At 41.9% G+C, this 22,038-nt stretch overlaps 1 protein-coding gene across 2 annotated transcripts; it reads right to left on the bottom strand.

Annotated features, from left to right (window-relative positions):
- Positions 1-419: 419 nt before the first annotated feature.
- LOC139915600 (early estrogen-induced gene 1 protein-like) lies at positions 420-21,377 on the bottom strand. Of its 2 annotated transcripts, XM_071904265.2 has the most exons (12): positions 21,244-21,377; positions 20,463-20,805; positions 6,414-6,534; positions 6,115-6,144; positions 3,841-3,957; positions 3,701-3,747; positions 3,404-3,564; positions 3,125-3,229; positions 2,285-2,498; positions 1,332-1,453; positions 1,160-1,229; positions 420-649 (listed from the first exon to the last, which is right to left on the bottom strand). In XM_071904265.2, exons 2-12 carry the CDS (start codon positions 20,606-20,608, stop codon positions 604-606), a joined length of 1,179 nt encoding a protein of 392 aa, XP_071760366.1. In that variant the 5' UTR covers positions 20,609-20,805; positions 21,244-21,377; the 3' UTR covers positions 420-603. The 2 variants fall into 2 exon arrangements, with proteins under 2 accessions (XP_071760366.1, XP_078143005.1); XM_078286879.1 differs by lacking the exons at positions 20,463-20,805; positions 21,244-21,377 and having other exon boundaries at positions 3,841-3,953; positions 6,414-6,498.
- Between the last annotated feature and the right edge of the window lie 661 nt (positions 21,378-22,038).

The raw sequence follows: 22,038 nt of genomic DNA, 5'->3' as shown, positions 1-22,038 counted from the left end.
TAAAAAAAATAGGACATTTCATTTGTCTTTGCGATTTGAAGCCACTGTGCCATCTCCATTTTCCGTTTAGTGGTTTCTACGTCAGTCCTGACTTTGGCACTAAGCTGTGAAGTCGACTAAGGCTTGACACTTGATCACCTGACACGCTTAATCAACAATCCTCCTCAAAAAGTACACATGTGCAAAAAAACACAGTATAGTAGATCTATACAGTGAATAAAAAGGTGTAAAAGCAGGCTAGAAGCTTGTTTTCCAGTTCCCATCTGATTTTCGTCGGACCTTTGATGGCACTCGTTTCAGTGTTGCACTACAATTCCCACAATGCAGTGGTTTTCTAGGTGTCTTTCAAGTAGTTTGCACACTTATCGCTGATCAAAGTTTCAATGTAAAGAAGTTCCTCTTGATTAAAGGATTATTCGTTTGTTACACACCGCCCACCACCTGATTAAATATACTAGTAGGGTTCAATATTTATATATCATAGTAGTCTCATATCAAGCGGAGTGCACTGAAGACGAGTACGCACAGATTTGTACATACACAGTCACAGACAATCAGATGCCATAGAAACATAAAACCAGTTGACGGTCTTCAGTGTATCTCTCAGTGAGTCTCGATGACCACCGGTTCAAAGACGCCCGCTGACACACTAGGAGAAACACAGAAACAGATGAATTAGGATAATTAAGATGGAGGAAATTGGGTCGTCGTAGCAGCAAAAGTAATAAGATACAACAAAGAAAAAATAGAAACATACAAAACAATATAAACCATTGAGGCTATATAAACATATGCAGCCGACAATTTCGACACATGTTGAGTAGATCAGGGTTTCTCACACATTTTACATGTTAAAGACACAAAAATAGACCCACATTAGACCACAGACCCCCAAGTTTAGTCCCAGGAACCCATATGGGAAGATTTGAGTTGTTTTACCATAGAACTGTCTACAGATAATAGTGGTGAGAGTGAAACCTAAGAGTAAATATGAGAGGGAGTAAATGTGTGCCACTGTAAATATATAAATATAAATATGTATGTATGTATGTATGTAGGTATACGTTTTTCATCTTGGCATGCCCATATGAACTTACAATAGTGGTAACAACCCCCTCCCTCCCCCAAACACACACACTCTTACACACACACAGTGTACCTGTTGCCTAGCTGTGTCCCACTGAGAGCAGTGGTCCCATCCCTGCTGACAAACAGTCTCAAGTTGCTGTCTAAAAGGGAAACAAGACATCCAGAAGAGAAGTTACACACTATGAGTACTACATTCAAATGTTCTGCTAAAACTGAACCCAAAGAGCCAAACTCTGTCCTGCCTTCGTTGCAGCTGACATCAGAAAAGTTCTGGCTCTGGACGATCTTCTCCACAATGTCGTCGGCATCGATGCGGGTGTCGTCCACACAGCTGGGCTGGCTCTCCACAGTGTCCTTCTTCCTCCTGATGGGCAAGGCATCACGCAGAGGTGTGACCAAGTCAACTTTGCTCAAGTCCCAAGTCAGTCTCAAGTCTTGAGGCACAAGTCTCAAGTCAAGTCCCAAGTCTAAATGTAGATTACCAAGTCAAGTCCAAGTCATTAATGTCAAGTCTCAAGTCTAAATGTAGAACAGCAAGTCAAGTCAGAACAAATCAAGAGTCCAGTATCAATTTAATATCTTAAAGAAAACTAAATATCTAGGACTTTTCAATGCAATATGGTTTTAATAGGATAAAAACTTGGTAAGAGCATCATGAGTTTCAACTTCAATTCAATCATTCCATACAAATTCAGAAAACAGAATTTAAATTCAGTCGTCTGCTGGAACAAATCTCATCACTTTCAATCCAAGTCATTTACACAAACACAAGATCTCAAGTCAAGACTTTAGAAACCTTTTCAAGTCATCAGAGTACAAGTCAAAGTCAAGTCCCAAGTCACCAGAACCCAAGTCAAGTCAAGTCAAGTCTCAAGTCTTCTCTTCATGCATCAAGTCAAGTCTCAAGCTATTCAAACTGTGACTCGAGTCCAAGTCATATGACTCAAGTCCCCACCTCTGGCATCACGTCATGCTTTATATTTAGATATTTTTTTTATATTTTGAAAACGTTTTTTAAATACACAAGATTCCTATCTGAAACACAGCAATAGTAAATGCATGAGTTATACTGATAAAATTCTTCATTCCTAGCCTGCTATGAGGGAGGGATGCCAGACGTGTCTCGCAGCTGATGTCCACTATGCCCCTGTTTGTGTGTGTGTGTGTGTGTGTGTGTGTGTGTGTGTGTGTGTACCTGGAGGGTCTATTGGACAGCAGGACTGCTCCAGAGGGTAGAGGAGGTCTCTCTGGTTTGGTAGGAGTTGCTGCTCTGTGTGAGTCAGTGGGAGTGGAGGGAGGAGGCTGGGCGGGGTGGAAAACGCCGCAGGAGATGCTGCTGCTGGTGGAGGTGTTCCGCTGATGGCTGAGGTCCGTCAGGCTGGAGGAGCGAGAGTGACCTGTGCTGTAGCCTAGAGGAGGAGAGGAGAGGAGAGGAGAGGAGAGGAGAGGAGAGGAGAGGAGAGGAGAGGAGAGGAGAGGAGAGGAGAGCATATAAATGTTAACTATCTGATGTAGGAGCTGCAGTCACTAGCTTATTCCACTGAGGTGCGCTAGGGAGCACTTCAGGAGCTAATATGTCACAACACCCATCTGGCTCTCCAACAGCATCAGTGCTTATCTGTTTTTCCTTGCATCTTTATGAAGGAATGTGTTCTTCCATACACAGCTGTCCCTAGTTGCTAAAAGTTCTTGCATATTTTTGATTTAATTTGGTACATCTGTTAAGGGAGTATGTCATTTGTAATAAGAATAATCAGAAGTTTTTGCCTGGATCTGTAAAGAACAACAAGGAGAACGTATTTGACATTTGTCATGTAATTTCATGTCATGTAAAGGCTTAGGATGGATGGATGCAAATATTTGATCATATTCATACACAACTAGACCATCCCACACTCATTTATAACAACAGCTCATTCATTTCCCTAGGCTGAAGAGCTCATTGTGTATGTCAGAGTGCATCTCCCTGGTCATGGCACAAGGAAGTAAAAGTCCCTGACCCTGATGGTAGCATGAGGAAGTAAAGGTCCCTGACCTGATATCTTGCTGTGCTGGCTGGCATAGCTAGAGTTGCGGAAATGACCAATTTGAAAGACCTCGTCTGGGCTGGACACAGTCTGGTCACCCTCTTCAGGCAGTCCTGCAGCCAAACACACAGGGAAAACACGCAATGACTGTAGGATATCACACAAAAAATCATGGACATATTGGACAAATGGACAAATTTTAAACTATTTCTTTATGGACATTTAACAGCTTGTGTTAAGCAGCAGATGGGTTGAAAGGACACAGGGACCAAATGTTGAGCTGTTACCTGAGCTCCGCATTGAGGACTGTCGGGGTTTGAGGGGACGGGGTCCTCCTATGACGCCCCCCGGTGGCTGGCCGTTGGCATCGGTGCTCTCACCCTTACAGTCCAGCTGCAGGGAGGGGTCCTGGCCCCCGATAGAGATGGATTTGGCTGTGCTGGGAGGCCTTATGGGTGAACACAGGCACAACACATAAACAAGATGTTGTTTGTGTATATTAGAGCATTATAAAGACTGGAATAAAGGTTTTGAAAGTGGAGACCAGTTTTTGTGATTGTGTGAGAAAAAAAAGAGCAGCTCACGTTTTAAAACAGGGATCCCCAGACAAAAGCGTCATCCCAATTATTACCTATAAAAAAAGACACAGACATGTTACTACACACCTCAGTGCTGGTCTGCTTAGTGTGTGTTTGTGTGCCTGTGTGTGTGGCTGTTGCCCTGCCTTGAGGATAGAGTTGTCCTGGCGAGTGTTTTTGGTGTCGTAGCCCTCCAGGATGCAGCAGCGCACTGTGGAGCCGGAGCCGGCGAACTCTGCGATGTTGAGATCAGCAAAGCCTAGCTGGAGAGAGACAGAAAGATAGAGACATAGAGAGAGAAAACAGAGGAAGAAGGACAGAGAAATATCAACAGTTTTTAGTTCAAGGTACGGTAGAACATACAGTTAGATGGAGTCAGCTACCTGCTTTTATACTGACACACACCCACCCATACCCCTGATGCACACACACATACACACACACACACACACACACACACGCACACACACTTGTTATATAACCCTACCCACATGAGGGTTGTGCCACTGATACTCCATCAGGGACAAGAGCAAAACAAGAGCAAAAAAATGTGTTGGTAGGTTAGAAGTCAAAGAAAACAACAATTTCCAATCGGTCATTTTCTTCAGTCTGAAAATGTAGATTTCCTCTCATGTTCAGGAGATCCATTTTTCTCACTTATTTCAGTGTTCACACAGTGGAACAAGACTATACAAATTAAGAGCACAAGTACAAGTAAACCAGCTCCATCTTCCTCTCCTATGTATTTTTATTCCTTTCCATTCAAAGACCTGAATCAACAGGCACCGTTCTTACAAAATGTCCTCTTTGCAGCTATGGCAGCCATTCCTATCAGATCTGTTAACCTCCACCTGGTCATGTCATATCTGTTACTGACACCCATTCAGTCCAGTGATGTATGTGGGGCACAGGAGACAGTGACTGTATTCAGAGGTCAGTAACCTCCTATAACCTCCTCCTTCTGTCTCTCCATTTTCTGCCCAGTCGACACATATTCTTCAGCACTGCTTCCTTTCCAGTTTCAACCAAATGATCAACATCCACCTAGCTTCCAGCACATATACGTAACATTTACACACACACACACACACACGCACACACACACACACACACACAAACACACACACAGGCATACAACTGTTGCAGAGGTGGCATATTATAAAAGGGAGAGGCAGGCAGAGACAAAAGCTCACACACAGCATCTTCTACTTCACATTTTTGTCACATACGATTGACTCAAAAATAGATCAGTGAAATCCATGAATCCATGAAAATGCCATTTTAAGAAAATGTTTTGCTAAGAGAGTTGTCTTTTTGTGTGTGAAAAGCTTTTGAATTCGTCTCATCCTGAGTCCTGCACCTCCTTACACACATCTCAGTCCCAAAAGGATTCATTTTCTCAGATTCATTCACAAATATTTTCTCTGCTATAATTATTTTATATTTGTTAGTTCTGAATGCTTTATTCATTGTTTTAACTTATATACTTTTTACTTTCCTGACTGTGATAGTGCTATACAAATGTGTTTGCTTGATGTTTTCATAACAGGATGCAGTGAAGAGAGACAGGAGACAGGGTAGAGAGTGTGACAAATGCATGGCAGGCACATTACTCAGCATGAACGCCTGTAATTAACCTGCAAAAATAAAATGTACAGCCACACTGTAACGTGACAAAATACCAACAACTTTGTCCTAGCCGCCGCCCTGTGCGGGCCAACTAGCTGATACATTACACCAGTGGTTCTCAACGTGGGGTCCGGGGACCACCAGGAGTTCTTGAGGGGGTTCCAGGGGGTCCCCAATAAATTAATGAATTATTAAACTTCATCATTATTTCATTTAGAAATTAACAATTAGAGAATGTAGAAGAATGACTGTTCTGATCATAGTTTCTCTGTTATCTCTCTACCTACAATACAGATAGTCATGGAATTCTGGACAAAATCATATCTAACAATAAAAATATTCTCAGATTTGGGGCTGAGAGACAAAATCTCATCAAATGGGGGTCTGTGGCTCTAATGTGGACTAAATTAGGGGTCCTTGATGTGAAAAAGGACAGGATTGCTGCTTTAAGTTCAGCTATGGCTACAGGCAGGTACTGTGGTAAACACACTGTAATCTGCTTCCCACAGTCATATCTGTCACTGTGTCCTGTCACATGCTCACCGTAACATAACTGAGTGCAACAGAGTCACGCACCCCTACAATGTTGACATGACAGGTTTTTACCACAGCTTTTACCATCACTGAGACTGTAAAAGTCAGTGTTTTATACAGAAAACAGGGCACTGTCAGCTTTATGAGCGGTGTCCAAAAGTTCATTTGCGGCAGGTTCACTAACCTATGATGAACTGAGATATTCACATAATACATTTTAGCAGTTCCTAATCTCATCATCAGAAAATAAGCAGTACCTTTGAAAAGGCCTTCCCCCCTTTCAGCTCCTGCAAAGATAGAAAGCAAAAATCAATGAGGGACAAAAACTGTCTCATTCATACAGTTCATTTATATGCATATATGAGGTATGAGGAAATGATATCATTGCCTTTGAATCAATACTCATTACCCAGAGAAGTCAAGTCAATTTTATTTGTATAGCCCTTAATCAGTGTTACAGTCTCAAAGGACACACTTCACAATGCCCACATTATGAAAACAATAAATTAAAGCAGAAGAGGCAAAAGAGAGCTGCATGCTGGGATTTGTAGTTTACCTTGCGTACAGAGACCCTACAGATGCAGGAATCCAGCACTCCAGTAATTGGACTGGCACTCATTTTACACACGAAAGAAAACTTCTTCCTCCAGCGGACACAGTTCTGCTGCACCTCCTCCCTGCAGACAAAGGAACACATTCATTGGAGAACATTGTCTGTCAGAGAAATGTTCCATTATAACCCGTAATAATTAAAATAAGATCATCAAAAGAGCTAGGACTGCCAGTTGGGCTGGTCTGATGCATGAAACTCCCGGGCTAAAAATGTGTCAGCAGTTTTTCAACTGACATAACGGTGAGTAGATAGTGACAAATTCTTCATTTTTGGGTGCACTATTCCTTCAAGTGTGCAGGTACTGCATGCTGGGTGCAGATTCCAACCCTTTGGAGGAGGATGAGTCAGGTTTACTGACTGCAAACATGATCACTTTTCCATAAGAATAACAACAAGAACATGAGGGTTCTTGAGGATTTATACCACCAATCCTACTTTATAGGATTAAGTTGTAAAATGACAGTATTCTGTCATCAACAGCTGTACTAACTACCAGCATTAAACCAGCATCCACCATCTTGGCTGTCTTTAAAAAACACAAAGCCAGAAGGCCGTCCAGCTGATGTCCAGATGATCTCATCTAGGCATGTGAGACGTCAGACTGGAGCGGTCTATTTAGGGGTTTTCCATTTGTAAAGATTGGAAACAGATTGAGTATTTATCTGCACATATGTTTGTGTATGATAGTGAGAGGTGATCCCTTTCTCTCTCACACACACACACACACACTTCTTCCGATCACATCCCTCAAAATTGAAATCAAATGCAACTTGACAGCAGTAAACTAAGAGGATGAGATAAATGGTGGAGGTGGAGGAATGTGAAACAGAGCCAAATTAATTTTTCGTTGCTGTACTCTGGCGAGAAACAGAAAAAAATGATTCACTAGTTTGAGATTCTTCATTTTATGACAGGAATAACAGTTAGAAGGAGGTGATATGGGTAGAGTGACATGGCTCTGATGCAACAGCATGAAATCAGCCCTTGATCACAGATCAAATTGTGCTGAAACACTCCCACTGGAATACATTTGATATAACTGGGGAGGAGAGGTGGCGGGAGGTGGATGGCTTTTTTATAAACTGAGGTGGAGATGTGCGCAGTTTCTGATGCAAACAGGGAAGCCAAACAGGGAATGTGATTATTTCAACAACCTCTGTCACAGTAACCCTTGTGCAAGCATTTAACCCCCAACAGCTCTAATGAGTTGTTCAGCAGCCAGTAGAAGACTGTGGTTGTCCTGGGCAGTGGATGTGTGCGACTAATATGAATGTAAAGCAGGGTGTTGATGAAAAAAGCAATGTCGCTTTTGGTTACTTGTGTGCTTCCTTTAGTACAGTACACACACTGTTCATTTTTTTCTCCTTATTGTTTTCTGTCTTACTTCATCATTACTGTTCTTCTCTTAATCATCTGTCCTGTTCCACTTCTCAGTCTACTCAGAATCATATAATTGGCTCAAATGAAGGTTTCATTCCAAAATGCTATACCGTATATCTAATCTATGGGACTTATCCATACTGCAGAGTTATTATAATTACTTAATATAAAGTATTAAATTAGGTATCTAGTTATTTCTCAGTTCAAACAGCACTACCATCTGCCTAAAAAATATGTCTTTCAATGGTAAATAAATAAATAAATAAATACTGATCTAAACTGTGTCCAAGCTGCCAATAAATCCCAAATAAAGGTGGAACCCAATAAATCTTTCTCCGGTCCATCGAGCTCAGACATCACTGCTCCCTTGGCATTTGGTCTATGCCAATAGCCTCTGGATAAGTAAAACAGATGCATATTAAGGCAACGCCCATCAGTTATTACAGTTCCAACACAAAGCCTGCTTTAAAGCAGAGGTTGAAACCCTAATAATGAATGGTGATGATAACTGCGTTATGTTCTCTGAGAACTAGTTTCTATGTTGTGAAATTTAAGAGAGTGGGAGCAGTGGAGGTTAGTGAATCCAGACCAGCTGGGAAAATGTGGGTGGGGAAAGTGAATGAGTAACACTCAACTCTCCCTCAACAACTACTGTCTCAGTGTCCTTGAGCAAGACACTGAACCCCAGCTGCTCCAGTGGAGCTGCTCAGTGTCCAGCAGTAGAAGACTGTGGTTGAACTGGGAAGCTCACAGTGTGGATGTGTGGAACTGTATGAATGTGAAGCAGGGTGGGACTGGAAAAGAGCATGGAGCTTTCCTTGGATAAATAAAGGTTAAAAAACAGAGCAGAATCATCTGAGCTGTATAGCATCTAATCTCTTAATCTCATTTGCAAAGATTCCACTCTCTCACTCTTCTACTCCAGTGGAATTTGAGAAGGATGCGAGATGAAATGAGGCCTTATGGGATTGATCCAATGACCGGTGTTTCAATAAGGACACAAATCAACAAGGTGGCGTTCCTCACCCGGTCTACCAACAGGCTCTTGTCAAGGGGACAAAGCCTTGCAAGCTTCTCCAGCTGGAAACACAGCCGTGTTATCAGCAAATGCTAAGACAAGTTTACATGGGGGGGTGACACACACACACACACACACACACACACACACACACACCTCAGCAGTACATCAATGTCCTGGGCTTGTACCGACTTGGCTGGTAAATCCAGATGTTAACCATCCATGCCCGGCTCATCTCAGAGCCTCCAGTTAATGAGAACTCTCCAGCACTCCGATACGATCAACGCTACAATTACGTAACACACAAGTGCAAACTCAGCTTGGTGCCTTTGCTGATAGCAGATTGTCCTACATGGTTGTTCTGTAGAGTGTGGGCTAATGTCAAAATTGTAGGACATGCAATGCTAACAACATCTCATAAATGTTCCCTAGTTCCAACCGGCATGGCAGACCTCACTTAAAAACCACAAATTTCATTATGATGAGCCTTATTTATTTCGATTTTTAGAAAATGAAACTGCAAAATGAGCTACATCTTTTTCAAAACATGAGGGAAAAGAAGAAGAGATTTAGGTCCTGTGCAGAATCCCTGGTCAACAATTCATATCACAAATCTTCTGTTCATATGTAAAGAATTTCTCTCTCTCTCTCTCTCTCTCAACACTTTAGCAGCAACTTTAACTTTGGATCACAGAGGACAGAGGTTCTTTTCCCACTCCCGTTATCGGAGGTTTGACCTGTCGTTTACAGCTCTTAAAACAACAAGCCTCAAAGTCGTTGGCTGCCGGAGAGGGAGAAAATGGCCAGACAGGTTCTGCCACTTCTCCTCTTACAGCTCAACTTGCCCGCCTTCACAAACACAGCATTGTAAGGCAAGTTGATACTAGCCACGCAATCTATTGCGATGGAGCAATCCTTTACTTAGCTGGTAGGTCATGACCCCCAAGGGACTGCTCTGGTAAAGGTCACAGTCAGACGTACGCCCTAAACATACTCTTTCATTTTAGTACCCATTGTTGACTGTGGTCTGAAACCCTTATGATAATAATATAGCAAGGAATTAACAAGAGAAAACCATTTGAACAGCCAAGTAGCCAAAGTAAACCTGCCGTGTACAACATGCTGGACTGGACAATGAGAAAAACAGGAGGAGCAAGACTGAGAAAACACTCAACATCACGCCTGACCAGACCATTTCCCTCCAAACAAAGAAACAAATACACACATATGCATACATCCATATATGCAGATAGATTTAACTTTACCCAGAGTTGGGAAAGTTTTTTGTAGCAGCAGATGCTGATGAAAGCTCTGTTCCAGTTCTGTTTGACCTTTGTACTGCCTGTGACACTAGTGATCAAGCCATTTTAATTGGTCATCTTAGAGATTTTGTGGGAATTACTATGCTGAACAAACATGGATGCATTAGCCTGTTAGACCCAGAGATACAATTCAGAGGTGGGGACTCGAGTCATAATATTAATTGCTTGAGACTTGACTTGATGCATGAAGAGAAGACTTGAGACTGGACTTGACTTGGATTCTGGTGACTTGGGACTTGACTTTGACTTGTACTTTGATGACTTGAAAAGGTTTCTAAAGTCTTGACTTGAGATCTTGTGTTTGTGTAAATGACTTAGATTGAAAGTGATGAGATTTGTTCCAGCAGACAACTGAATTTAAATTCTGTTTTCTGAATTTGTATGGAATGATTGAATTTATTGAAGTTGAATCTGATTATAGAAATCAAACTCATGATGCTCTTACCAAGTTTTTATCCCTTAAAACAGATGCATATTAAGGCAACGCCCATCAGTTATTACAGTTCCAACACAAAGCCTGCTTTAAAGCAGAGGTTGAAACCCTAATAATGAATGGTGATGATAACTGCGTTATGTTCTCTGAGAACTAGTTTCTATGTTGTGAAATTTAAGAGAGTGGGAGCAGTGGAGTTTAGTGAATCCAGACCAGCTGGGAAAATGTGGGTGGGGAAAGTGAATGAGTAACACTCAACTCTCCCTCAACAACTACTGTCTCAGTGTCCTTGAGCAAGACACTGAACCCCAGCAAGTTTTTATCCTATTAAAACCATATTGCATTGAAAGGTCCTAGATATTTAGTTTTCTTTAAAGATATTAAATTGATACTGGACTCTTGATTTGTTCTGACTTGACTTGCTGTTCTACATTTAGACTTGAGACTTGACATTAATGACATGGACTTGACTTGGACTCTACATTTAGACTTGAGACTTGACTTGAGACTTGTGCCTCAAGACTGAACACTGACTTGGGACTCGAGTAAAGATGACTTGGTCACACCTCTGATACAATTTAATGATAATGTGGAAACCAAATTATAGTTGGTAGATCACATGGTGTCTAATCTCGCAGGTTTGACCAAGAAATGGTCCAGACAGGATGGACAGGCATTAAACCTACACTGATTTATTCATTCATCCCTTTATTCATTTAACCATTAATTTTATCATTCAGTGCATTATCCACTCCTCCTATTCATTTATACCAGTAATTACCCTTGCAGTGCTTATTACTGGATTTTTTTTTGTTTGTCTTTTTGTTTATTTTATGTGTTTTGCTTAGGTACTGTAGTAAAAAAATTCTATTTATGGTATTAAAATTTGTGTCATGTGGATTGTTATTGTGTGGCGTGTATTCCCTGACAGCTGAAGTGCAGTTACAAATGGGTTTGGGTTAAAAACTCCCACTTTTGAAACTATGCCGTCCTGCTTTCTTTTTCTCTCTCTGTCTTGTTTCTCATGGAAGAATCTGAGGAATGAGACATAGTTGGATGCAAATCAGCCTGAAAAACACACTCACACATGTAGACACATGCTGACACACACACACACACACACGCACACAGTTAAAAATCCCCTTCCTCGTGTCCCTATTGGCTATGTTAATCCCTGTTCCCAATTCATTTTCCTTTTGATGAATGCAAAAAAAGTAGAACCTTCTGATTACTGGGCTTTTTCAATACTGTGTGAAATTAGAAGAAATTGTCATTTGACAGTGATGTATGGGTTTTGGTTGCTATGTGTGTGTTTGTTTGTGTGTTTTTGACCCTGGTAACTGGTGTGATGAAAAGGGTAATATGACAATATAACAAGGTATTTGCTTTAGTTAGCAAGTGTATGCCTAGGGTGGTGGTAGCTTTAAGGCTAAAGAAGTGGGCTTTTGACTTGGAGAACGCAGTTATGAATCCTTGGACTAGCTGGGACAACGTTCACCCCTCCCTCACCATTATGAGACTGTGTTGTACTGGGCAGCTCCCAGGTGTGAATGTGTATAATTGTAGGTGAATGTGAGGCAGGGTGCTGCTGAACAAGACTGTGTGCAGCCTACGTGTGCAGAGGCGTATATGTGTAGTGTACTTGTCTATGCATGATGTAGAAGGCTACCGAAGAACCTAAATCAGAGAAGAAGAAAATCCTTTACTGGTTGACTCCCTCTTCACTCTGAAAGAAATCTAAAAACTTCGGTGGAAGTCTGAGAAATCTGAAGCAATAATCTGGAACTGAGCCAGTCAACTGAATCTACAATGGATTACAAATGTATTAAATAAGTGTATTAAGAATTGATACAAGGAGAAGCAATGAATGCAGATTTCGTCCCGGTCATGGAACAGTGGAGCAGCTTTTCACCTTCTTGCAGATGATCGAGGGGTCATGGGAACTTTCCTATCCTGTCTGCGTGTGTTTTGTGGATTTGGGAAAGGCTTACGTCCGTGTCCCCTGAGGTATCCTGTGGGTGGTGCTGCGGGAGTATGGGGTGCCGGGTCGCTGCTGCAAGCCATTCAATTCCTGTACAGTCAAAGAGCTGTGTTCGCATTCTTGGCATTAAGTCAAGCATGTTCAAGGTGGGCATCCCGACTCTGACAAGGGTGTGCCTTGTCCCCTCTCCTGTTTGTGATATTCATGGACAGAATAACCAAGGTGCAGCCGAGGTCTGGAGAGTGCCCAGTGGCATTTCTACTGTCTGCAGATGATGTCATCTTTCTGGCTTCATCGGACAGTGATCTCAGATGTGCACTGCAGCAGTTTGCAGCTAACTGTGACATAACTGGGGTGAGGATCAGCTCCTCCAAGTCTGAGGCCGTGGTTCTCTCCTGGAAAAAGACAGCCTGCCTCATCCAGGTAAGGGGAGCAGCTGCCCCAAGTGGAGGAGTTCAGGTATCTTGGGGTTTTATTCACAAGTAAGGGTAAGAAGGATTGTGAGGTTGACTGCCGGTGAGCTGCATCGGCTGCAGTAATGTATCATTGTATCGGACCTTGGTGATGAAGAGAGAGCTGAGTAACAAAGCAAAGCTCTTGATTTACCGGTCGATCTTCGTCCCGACCCTCACCTCACCAAGTTCATGAGCGGGACTACATCTCCCAGCATGCCTGGGAGCGCCTGGGGATCTCCCAGGAGGAACTGGAAGAAGCTGCTGGGCAAAAGATATTTGGGATGGTCTGGTTTCCCTGTGGTCACTGCGACCCGGACCTGGATAAGCGGCTAGAAAATGGATGGATGGATAGATAGATGGAAGAACTGATACAAAGCTGACTGCTCTCTATCCAGTTGTTAGCCTCTAAAAGGAGACTGAAATAAAGAGGGTGGAAAGAGCAAAAACACAGTGTGACAGTGTGAAATAAATGCCTGTGTGTCTGTTGAATAATTTTTTCCCTTCCTGTCCTCCCTCAACCCCTCCTCCCTGACAGCATCCCTCAATTTAAACCCAGAATATCAAGGTGTCTTCACCACTTGACACTCTAAACACACACACACACACACACACACACAAACAAACATAAACACTGCAGAGAACTGGGCTGGCTGCCCTGGCAGTGGCACTGCCTGGTACATTGGATCCTGATGCAATGTAACCATGGGACTCTGACAAGGAGCATTATGCTCTCAACTAAGCTACTCACGCACACAAATTTAAATTTAGAGGCAGACTATGACTCACAAATAGACTCCTCTAACTTTTAGAAACAGCATGAAAACAGCAGTGTCTGTCTGTTAAAGGCAAATCTCTATATCTTGTCTTCTGTCTGAAATGCAGCATGCAGCTAATATTGACTGAGTATATCATTGTCAAATCAATTGTAATACCTTGATATGATTACCACAAAGACATGAGACCACAGTGAAGATGTTTTGGCCACTGATATTGTTAGTGCAGCCGTTTCTGAAAATTAAGACCACCTTTCCCATAAACAGCACCCTCTTCCTCTTTTGTGCCATAAAGCAATGCAGCTTTCCAGATTTCCTGCCAAATCTGACTCAGTGGCAAACAATGTAAAATGCATTATAGAGGCCAGTAGAAGCTGTTGATCTTCTTAGCAATGGTCTCATTTTTAGCTGAGACCCGCGTATATGTCACTCTGTCGGTCAGTCTGTCCCAAAAATAAAACAAACTTTACTGTGCATGTGCCATTACGGACGGAACACAGCTACAAAGACTCGATGAGCCTGCATGCTGCATCACTTTTTACATTTTTTTAGTTTTTGATGCAGCGTTTAGCTATACCATAGATTACCATAGACACACTAAGTTCCTATAGTAATACTATAGGAATATTATAGTGATTTTTCACACTGTTTTCAGGCTGTATTTTAGCCTGCCTGTTTTTTTTCTCTGGGCTTGATTGCTCTGTAGCCTAGTTTCTGTCTTGTCAGCTCTGTGCCTATGAATGAATATAGCCTAAAGTAACCTTTTTATTGTGCCAGGAGTTTTTCCTGATTGAAGCCACAGACTGAAACGAAAAATGTGAGGTGACCGCCACGCCTTCTCAAACCTATCACGAATTGCATGCTTGTTTTACAGTAGCTATACTAATGTCTCAAAATGAATGTGGTAATGATTTATTGATGTTTAAATGATACACATATGACCTGTAATGTTACTCCAACAAGCCAGAAAAACAGTCTAGACAATACAGGGAGATGCAGTCAATGGAACAAGCAATATGGATGCTGTCTAGGGCAGCTAGGGATGGCATGGAATTATTGTTTGTTTTTTTAAACAGAACTGACAACAACTCAACATTAAACCAATAGTACTCCTCACCACACATACACATGCTACACATGACATCAAAGTCAGGTGACACAACCAGATTTGCACAAACACATGAAAATGTTGCTACAGGTGAAGTATCACTTGTTTTATCAGCAACTCAAAATAGATTACATTACAATTTCCAGTTTTGAAAAGGAAAAGAGGAACTGGAAAAGCAATCTAAAGATAGAGGTATGTCATTCATCCTTTATATCTTCCTCATTTTCATTTATTGTTTTACAGTGTAAAATTATTATATGACATGTCTGAAACACTAAATCAAGATAACTACACTTGCTAAGAGATTGCTAACTTGCTGTATCTAGTTACTTTGTCCAGTTGCTGTAAAAGTTAATTTTTTGTAATTAATGTTGACAAGATAGTAAGTTTTGACTAAAGGCAATGCTTAGAGTTTGCAATGGCTAGGTTTACAGATTTAGTTTTGTTGTTAGCTTTACATAAACACAGACAGACTTTTAAAATATCTGTGAGGGACGTTTGAATAATGCTGTATGATCTGTCAAAGGATGCAAACACCACTGAAGGGCCACTGAATACAAGAGAAAAGGTTTGTTTCTAGCTGTGGTAGACAGGAGGCCCTGACTAGACTCCATATTAGCAGGTCATTGGTAAGTTGTAGACATAAGACCTCAACCTGGTTACACTTCCCTTTTCTAGAGGAACTTGTACTGCAACTAAAACAGCTTCTCGGTATGTTTTTTTTTTTTTTTTTATTACCCTGTATTCAAAAACCAAGCTGTGAGCCGTATTCACTATGCAAAGCCACCCACCTCAGTTAGCTAGGACAGGTAGAGGAGAGTTACATAGCCAGTCCAAACCAAACTACGCTGCAGCGACAAAGTAGGCTGAGGTCAGTGTGAGTGCAAATTACCCAGTTTATCTCATTTAATACAGCAGTGGAGTATCTTGAATGGAGGAAGCTTTACTCATCTCACAACCTCTAAGGAAGACCAGCCACGTGTGCGCCGCAGCAGCAGAGATCCTCTCTTTTCAGCTGCTCACCCTCAGTTTGAGGATGTATCTCACAGCACTGCTACCTGTCATCTTGTACTGTTGAATCAGCTCCACTGTCTAACTTACAAGCTGAATTAGAAGCAATGTTGCCAAAGTGGGGTCCTTGACAAGGTCCCAGGAGATTTCAGTTTCAATAATATCTCATTTAACAGAAGTCAGCAAAATGAAAAAATAGGAGAATGCATAAGAATGGCTATTCTGATCATAGTTTTGACTCCTCTGGTCCTCCTCTTATATGGCTAATTGAACAAAACTGATAGGTTGTAATTAGTTTCTTAACACATTTTGCTGTTTGCTAAAATGAATTCCAGTCCAGACGGAGCTGCCACCAGTAAGCATCAATGAACAGACAACTCCTTTGAAATCTTACTCTCATCTTCAACATAAAGATATTAAATTATTTAGACAAGCCCTACTGCTTACCTTTATTGCCATAGTGAATACTAGAGGGGGGACTGTGTGATTGTGTTGCCATGATACCAATTTCCAGGTTCTGCCATGTAATATATTCCAGAGTTGTGAAGCACATATGTATGTCTTAGAAATAGGCTTTAACCAGATGTTTAATGTTTGGGAATGTAAGGAAATTCCCTGGTATATTACTATTGTTTTGTCATGTTCTATGGCAATACAACAAAAGCCGTCTCTCCACCAGCATGTTCCTGTGAACGGTGTGTGGTCACAGGTAAAAAGGGCAGCTTGGAGGCCCCTATGCTCAATATCTTGCCACGCACATAGAAAAATATGCACAAACAAATGCCAGATATTCATCAACTGGGCAAATATGAAAATAGTGATGATAAGGAAGGCCATTGTACTTTAAATGGGCGATTTGGATATTGCACTAAATGCAGGACTAACCAATGAACCAATGACTGCCTTTGCAAGCCTGCAGACATACTGACACTTTGAATAAATAAATATATATTGTTTGTTAGAATATCAACCCTGTAGGCTATTGACAAAGACCTGAGTTACATTGGCGAGGATACTGTTGACAGAATCAATCATTTGTTCTCGTGGCGAGGAGCTGGGCTTCCCTTCAATTCAAACCATTCTCTCGTTATTGAGCCTCTGCAGTTGTTTGTTCATTGTGTCTGATGATGTTCGTCTAAACAGCAGCGCCTGTGTTCTATTGAATGAAGTGTCGGAGAGGACATTTTTCAAGTGTGGCTGATCTCGGTCGATTTCTGGACCCTGGTTCTGTCAGCAGATGGAGAGAATCACAGCCCAGTCTCAAACCCCAACAGCTCTGAGTGCAGGTTGAGTTTTTTGATTCAAGGGGGAGTGGGTAAAAGCAATTGTGGGCTGTTTATCAGTCTAGATCAGGAAGTGGTGCTGCAGCGGAAAAGAGCATCCCATCCCCACTAACTACTCACCGCACATTCGCTCTATTTGTCCAGATTAAATTCTGGTGTCAGTATGTTCACTGGCAGCGGTTTCACTTTGGGAGTGAGATCCAAAAGTGTCTCCTAAACAGCAGTGAGTGAGCGCCTGGACTCACCAACAGTGGCTCTTCACTAGGCATGGGCCGGTATGAGATTTTGACGGTATGATAACCTTAGGCAAAAATACCACGGTTTCACGGTATCGCGCACCTCTAAAATGTTATTGTAAAATCTCTGGGTAAAAAAAAACAAATCACACATTTTTTGCCATTGAACAATATGTAATTTATTTTTAAATAACATATAGAACATTTGGAACATTAGCAAACGTTGTATGTTAAGTTAACATAGTATAACATATAGAATATAAATAACTGAATTATTTTCTGGAAAAAAAATACACTTTGATTGTTTCAATGTTGATGCGCACGCACATACACACGTAAACACACACACTCTCTCGCTCTCTCTCTCTCTCACACACACACACACGCTCTCTCTCTCCGTATAACACACACACACACTCGCGCTCTCTCTCAGTCTCCGCATAGCCACAGTTTGTGCCTCATTTTGCACCGGCAGGTTCGAGGAGTCTTTCATGGTCATTATGTACATGTCTTCAGCGCAATATGTTTTGTTAAACGACCTGCTGGCTCTGTGGCATTTTGCTTTGAATTAATTCCGACAAAATTCAATGGTTTGCTGATGTTGGCTAGCTAATTAGCCGTGTTATCTGCCTCGGTAGCTAGCCTAGAGTATTTATTTCACTAATGTCAGCTAGCTAGCTAGGCACGGTAACTCCCTAGTCCCATGACCATGAAAGACTCCTCGAACCTGCCGGTGGAAAATGGTTTCTGTCCGATGCATGCATCAAGTTAATTTCAAGACAACGTTACCTTGAATTTGGCAAAGAGCGATGGGTGGTGCTCCCGTAGATGTGCAATCATGTTGGATGTATTGCCTCCTCTAGCAGCCACTCTTCGCCAGCATGTTTTGCATGTTGGGTGACCTTCCTCCTCTAAGCCGTGGCCGTCTGTGTTTTTTCGATAACCGAAATATTCCCATACAGCCGACTTAGTCTTTTTCGACGGGGGGAAAAGTTCGGGGGGTTCACCTCCTTCGGCCATTATACGTTACACACGGGTTGTAAACACAGCTGACTGACTGCTGAGCGCTGACTGCTCGGTACCAACCGAGGGGAGGGGCGTGTTCCTCTGCAGTCTGCACGCGACCTGGGGGATTCCCTGCACTTTCTCTCTTTGAGAATAGTCATTTTAACTTGGGGGTAAAAAAAACAGCTCATACCGTCGGAACAGTATGACGGGAAATATTAGTGGTTTTGGAACCGTGACTTTTTCAAACCGCGGTATACCTTGAAACCGGAAACCGGCCCATGCCTACTCTTCACCACCTCCACCTCCACCACACACTGAGAAGATGAAATGTAGGTCAGAGGAGTCCTTCAAACTTTTTAAAATTCAAACAGTTATCTCTCGCTGACAGTTTGGGCCACCAAAGTGCAAAGTTGCCTCATGAAGCTTTAAACAGCTCAAAAAAACACTAAGAGACGGGACCATATCTCTCCCATTTTAGCGTCTTTTCACTGTCTTTTTTACAATTGATTTTAAGGCTTTATTGATAAATTTAAAGGCTTTGCAGGGCCTGGCCCCGAGTTATCTGTCTGAACTGTTGATCTTATGAGATCCTCAGGCTGGAACCTTCTGACTGTTCCTGTGTCCAGGTTAAAGACTAAAGGTGAGGCACTTTCAGACGACTTGTGTCACGGAGTCAGTATCATCTGTTAAATCACTTCCTAAAACTTACTTTTATTTTATGACCTTTCTATATATTTTATTCATTTTATCCCTGTGGCCTTGTCTGTTATGTATACTATTTGTCTCATCGCTACACCTATTTTTTACAGTTTTATTTCATTGTTATATCTGTTTTATTGATCTATTTCAATCATTGATTTTTATTTTCCTTGGTTGTGAAGCACTTTTCTGTAATACTGTAGACCTGCCATTGTGTTGCCTCAGAGCTTTCGCATATCATGAGCCACAGATGTGCCCACACACACATGACTGTCTCTTTTTATTGGTAATTAGAGTTGATCTCACTCAAGTCAAGCCACCATGTCTGACTAATAGTTTATTTGGAGGGACTGATAATGGCTGGCGGATGGAGTGGGTGATTTTGGGGTGATTAGGTGAAATTTGTTCTAATGATGAAGTAAGCAATGCCACTCTGCTGTAAAAGAAAACCTAAGAGAGTTTTATAACAGCTATAGCTTTTCAGTGACAAGTCCATACAAGTTGCCGCCTTCACAGACGTTCCCAGGTAAAAGATCTGCAGCGATACTTTGGAAAAACACTCCTTGATTTAACGGAAACAGTCACAGTGGGGCTGCAGCGGTCTACAGGTGAGAGAAGCTGGCTTGTGACCAAAAGTTTGAGTCCCAAACACATTTTCCCACACTGGTTGGGAAAAAATGAATGACTAACGCTCCTCACTCCCTCAACAACTACTGTCTCAGTGTCCTTGAGCAAGGCACTGACCCCCAGCTGCTCCAGTGGAGCTGCTCAGTGTCCAGCAGTAGAAGACTGTGGTTGAACTGGGAAGCTCCCAGTGTGGATGTGTGGAACTGTATGAATGTGAAGCAGGGTGGGACTGGAAAAGAGCATGGAGCTGTGTCAACTTTCCCTGGATAAATAAAGGTTAAATAAGCCTGACAATGAATGTAGCTGAATTGCCGGGCAACCAACTTCATACCAGTTTCACAGCCACAACTTAACCCACTGTCACCCTGACCTGAAGTGGAACACCAACAACAAACAAAAGGTGAAGCAGCCACTCCTTTGTAGCAGAGTGCGTCTACATAATCTATTCCATGGAAGAGCAAAGCATCAACAATATCCAAATGGGGGCAAATAACTGAAGGCTATGTGGAGGGAGGCAAAGTAAACGAGTCTGCTGAGCCTTGGCCAATAACTGGAAGTAAAGTAACCATGAGTGTCAATACCCTGTAATAAAGGTCTTTTAGGTTCATGCCTGTCTTGTTACAGCTAGGAAGTGAAAGTCAAAAGTTGTTTTAAATACCTGGATGACACAATGGCGAAGTCCCCGCCGTCCATCAGTCGGACCTTGCAGAAAAGCACCCCATTGACAAAAGGCACAGCTGTAAGCTCCTCCAACGTGAAATGGGTCTGAAACTTGAACTTCTTCTTTTTCATTAAAAAAGCCATTGGTTGAGTGGTTGTAACGTCTTCACAGGTGAATTTCTTAGCTGGTGGTGTGCGCAGAAGGAACAAACCTCGACCAACCACGATGAAAAAGAAAACAAAAAACTAAAAAAAATAGAGAAAATATATTTGGCTTTAAAGTGGAGGCTGAAAGTCCTTCTTTGCCTCTGGGCTAATCATCTATGAAGCATGGTTTAGACCTGGAATAAAAAAGAAGCCTGTCATTACATTAGCTTAAATAAGAGCACGATAACAGTAGCCTCGGTTTCATATGCATGACTCCTCAGTACTGTAGGCCTATGGGAAGATTTGTATCCTGCTGTTTTAGAATGACAGCTGTCGAAATGAGAAATGCAGGAGATATGATGGTCAATATTTTCTCTAACGTACCCCACACTGTCGAGCTAGGAAAACGGCTCGCGCCACTAATGTCGGGTGCTGAACAACGTCTTCAACTCATGTTGTTAGATACAAAACTGTGTCGTAGCCTCCTCAAATCTTTTCTCCAACATTACATTGAGTTTTTCCCAGTGCAGGCAGCTGCCACGCAAACACCGAAACCATTCATGGGTTACTCTTAAAAACACAGCGACTGAATAACCGCCCGGCATACTGTATAAACTTATACTAAACCTTACCTTATCGCTGGTCTAGTGCTCCTCATAGTCGGTGATACTGAGACGGCGGTGCAGTACTGCCGAGATAACTTGAGTCTGGATATCTGAACAGTTCAATGCATATTTAGCAACTTTTTTCCCTCCCAGACATCACAGTGCTGCAGTCACAGCGGCTCCCTGAACGTCTCTCTGCACGCCAGGCTGCTTAGGGACCGTCCATAAACTCATGAAGTGTGCAGAGACGTGCAACAACTTCTGTGTTTGCTTTGTCTGTGTTCTAATAATTTATGTGAAAGGTATATGGTGTAAATAATGTGTCGTTACCTTTTCATGGCTGTCAAACAACAGCAAGATGATTAAAATGTTTTTTTCTTGAAGTGTCAGAATGCTAACATGGCTTATCTCTTGAACGAAAGTTTGCAGGCATTTTGCTAGCTTGTTAGCATTTTGTGACTTCCAGATAATTAAGTTATAATGGTCATGCAGTTGTTCGACAGATGTGAAAAGGTAATGGGCAATTAACAACACCATATACATTTCACATAAATTATTAGAACACAGAAAAAGCAAACACAGAAAATGTTGATATTTTGTTTTGCCCATTTGAAACATCAGGCCATGTGCTACTATCGATGGGAAGCACCATGGAGAACTTTTTTTTTTTTTTTTTCAATCAGTTTTACCAATTTGTGAAAATAATGAATATTCTTAGTCACATGACCTGCAAACCCCAACCAGCTTCAAAATATTTGGGATAAACAACCTTCAATTCATGGTGGGCCGGCTCTACACTGCTGGAGGCCCTGGGCAAAATTT

Source organism: Centroberyx gerrardi, chromosome 2 (genome assembly GCF_048128805.1).
Source record: "Centroberyx gerrardi isolate f3 chromosome 2, fCenGer3.hap1.cur.20231027, whole genome shotgun sequence".
Classification (NCBI taxonomy): Eukaryota; Metazoa; Chordata; class Actinopteri; order Beryciformes; family Berycidae; genus Centroberyx; species Centroberyx gerrardi.
This window is presented reverse-complemented; position numbering and strand designations above follow the sequence as displayed.

What these genes read in the sequence shown, in the direction of transcription:
- LOC139915600 (XM_071904265.2), bottom strand. Translation starts at nt 20,608, where the DNA reads ATGGCTTTTTTAATGAAAAAGAAGAAGTTCAAGTTTCAGACCCATTTC. An exon ending in TTCGCCATTGTGTCATCCAG is followed by an intron (nt 6,535 to 20,462) that starts GTATTTAAAACA and finishes CTTTGTCTGCAG; the next exon opens with GGAGGAGGTGCAGCAGAACT. An exon ending in AGGACAACTCTATCCTCAAG is followed by an intron (nt 3,748 to 3,840) that starts GCAGGGCAACAG and finishes CTTTTTTTATAG; the next exon opens with GTAATAATTGGGATGACGCT.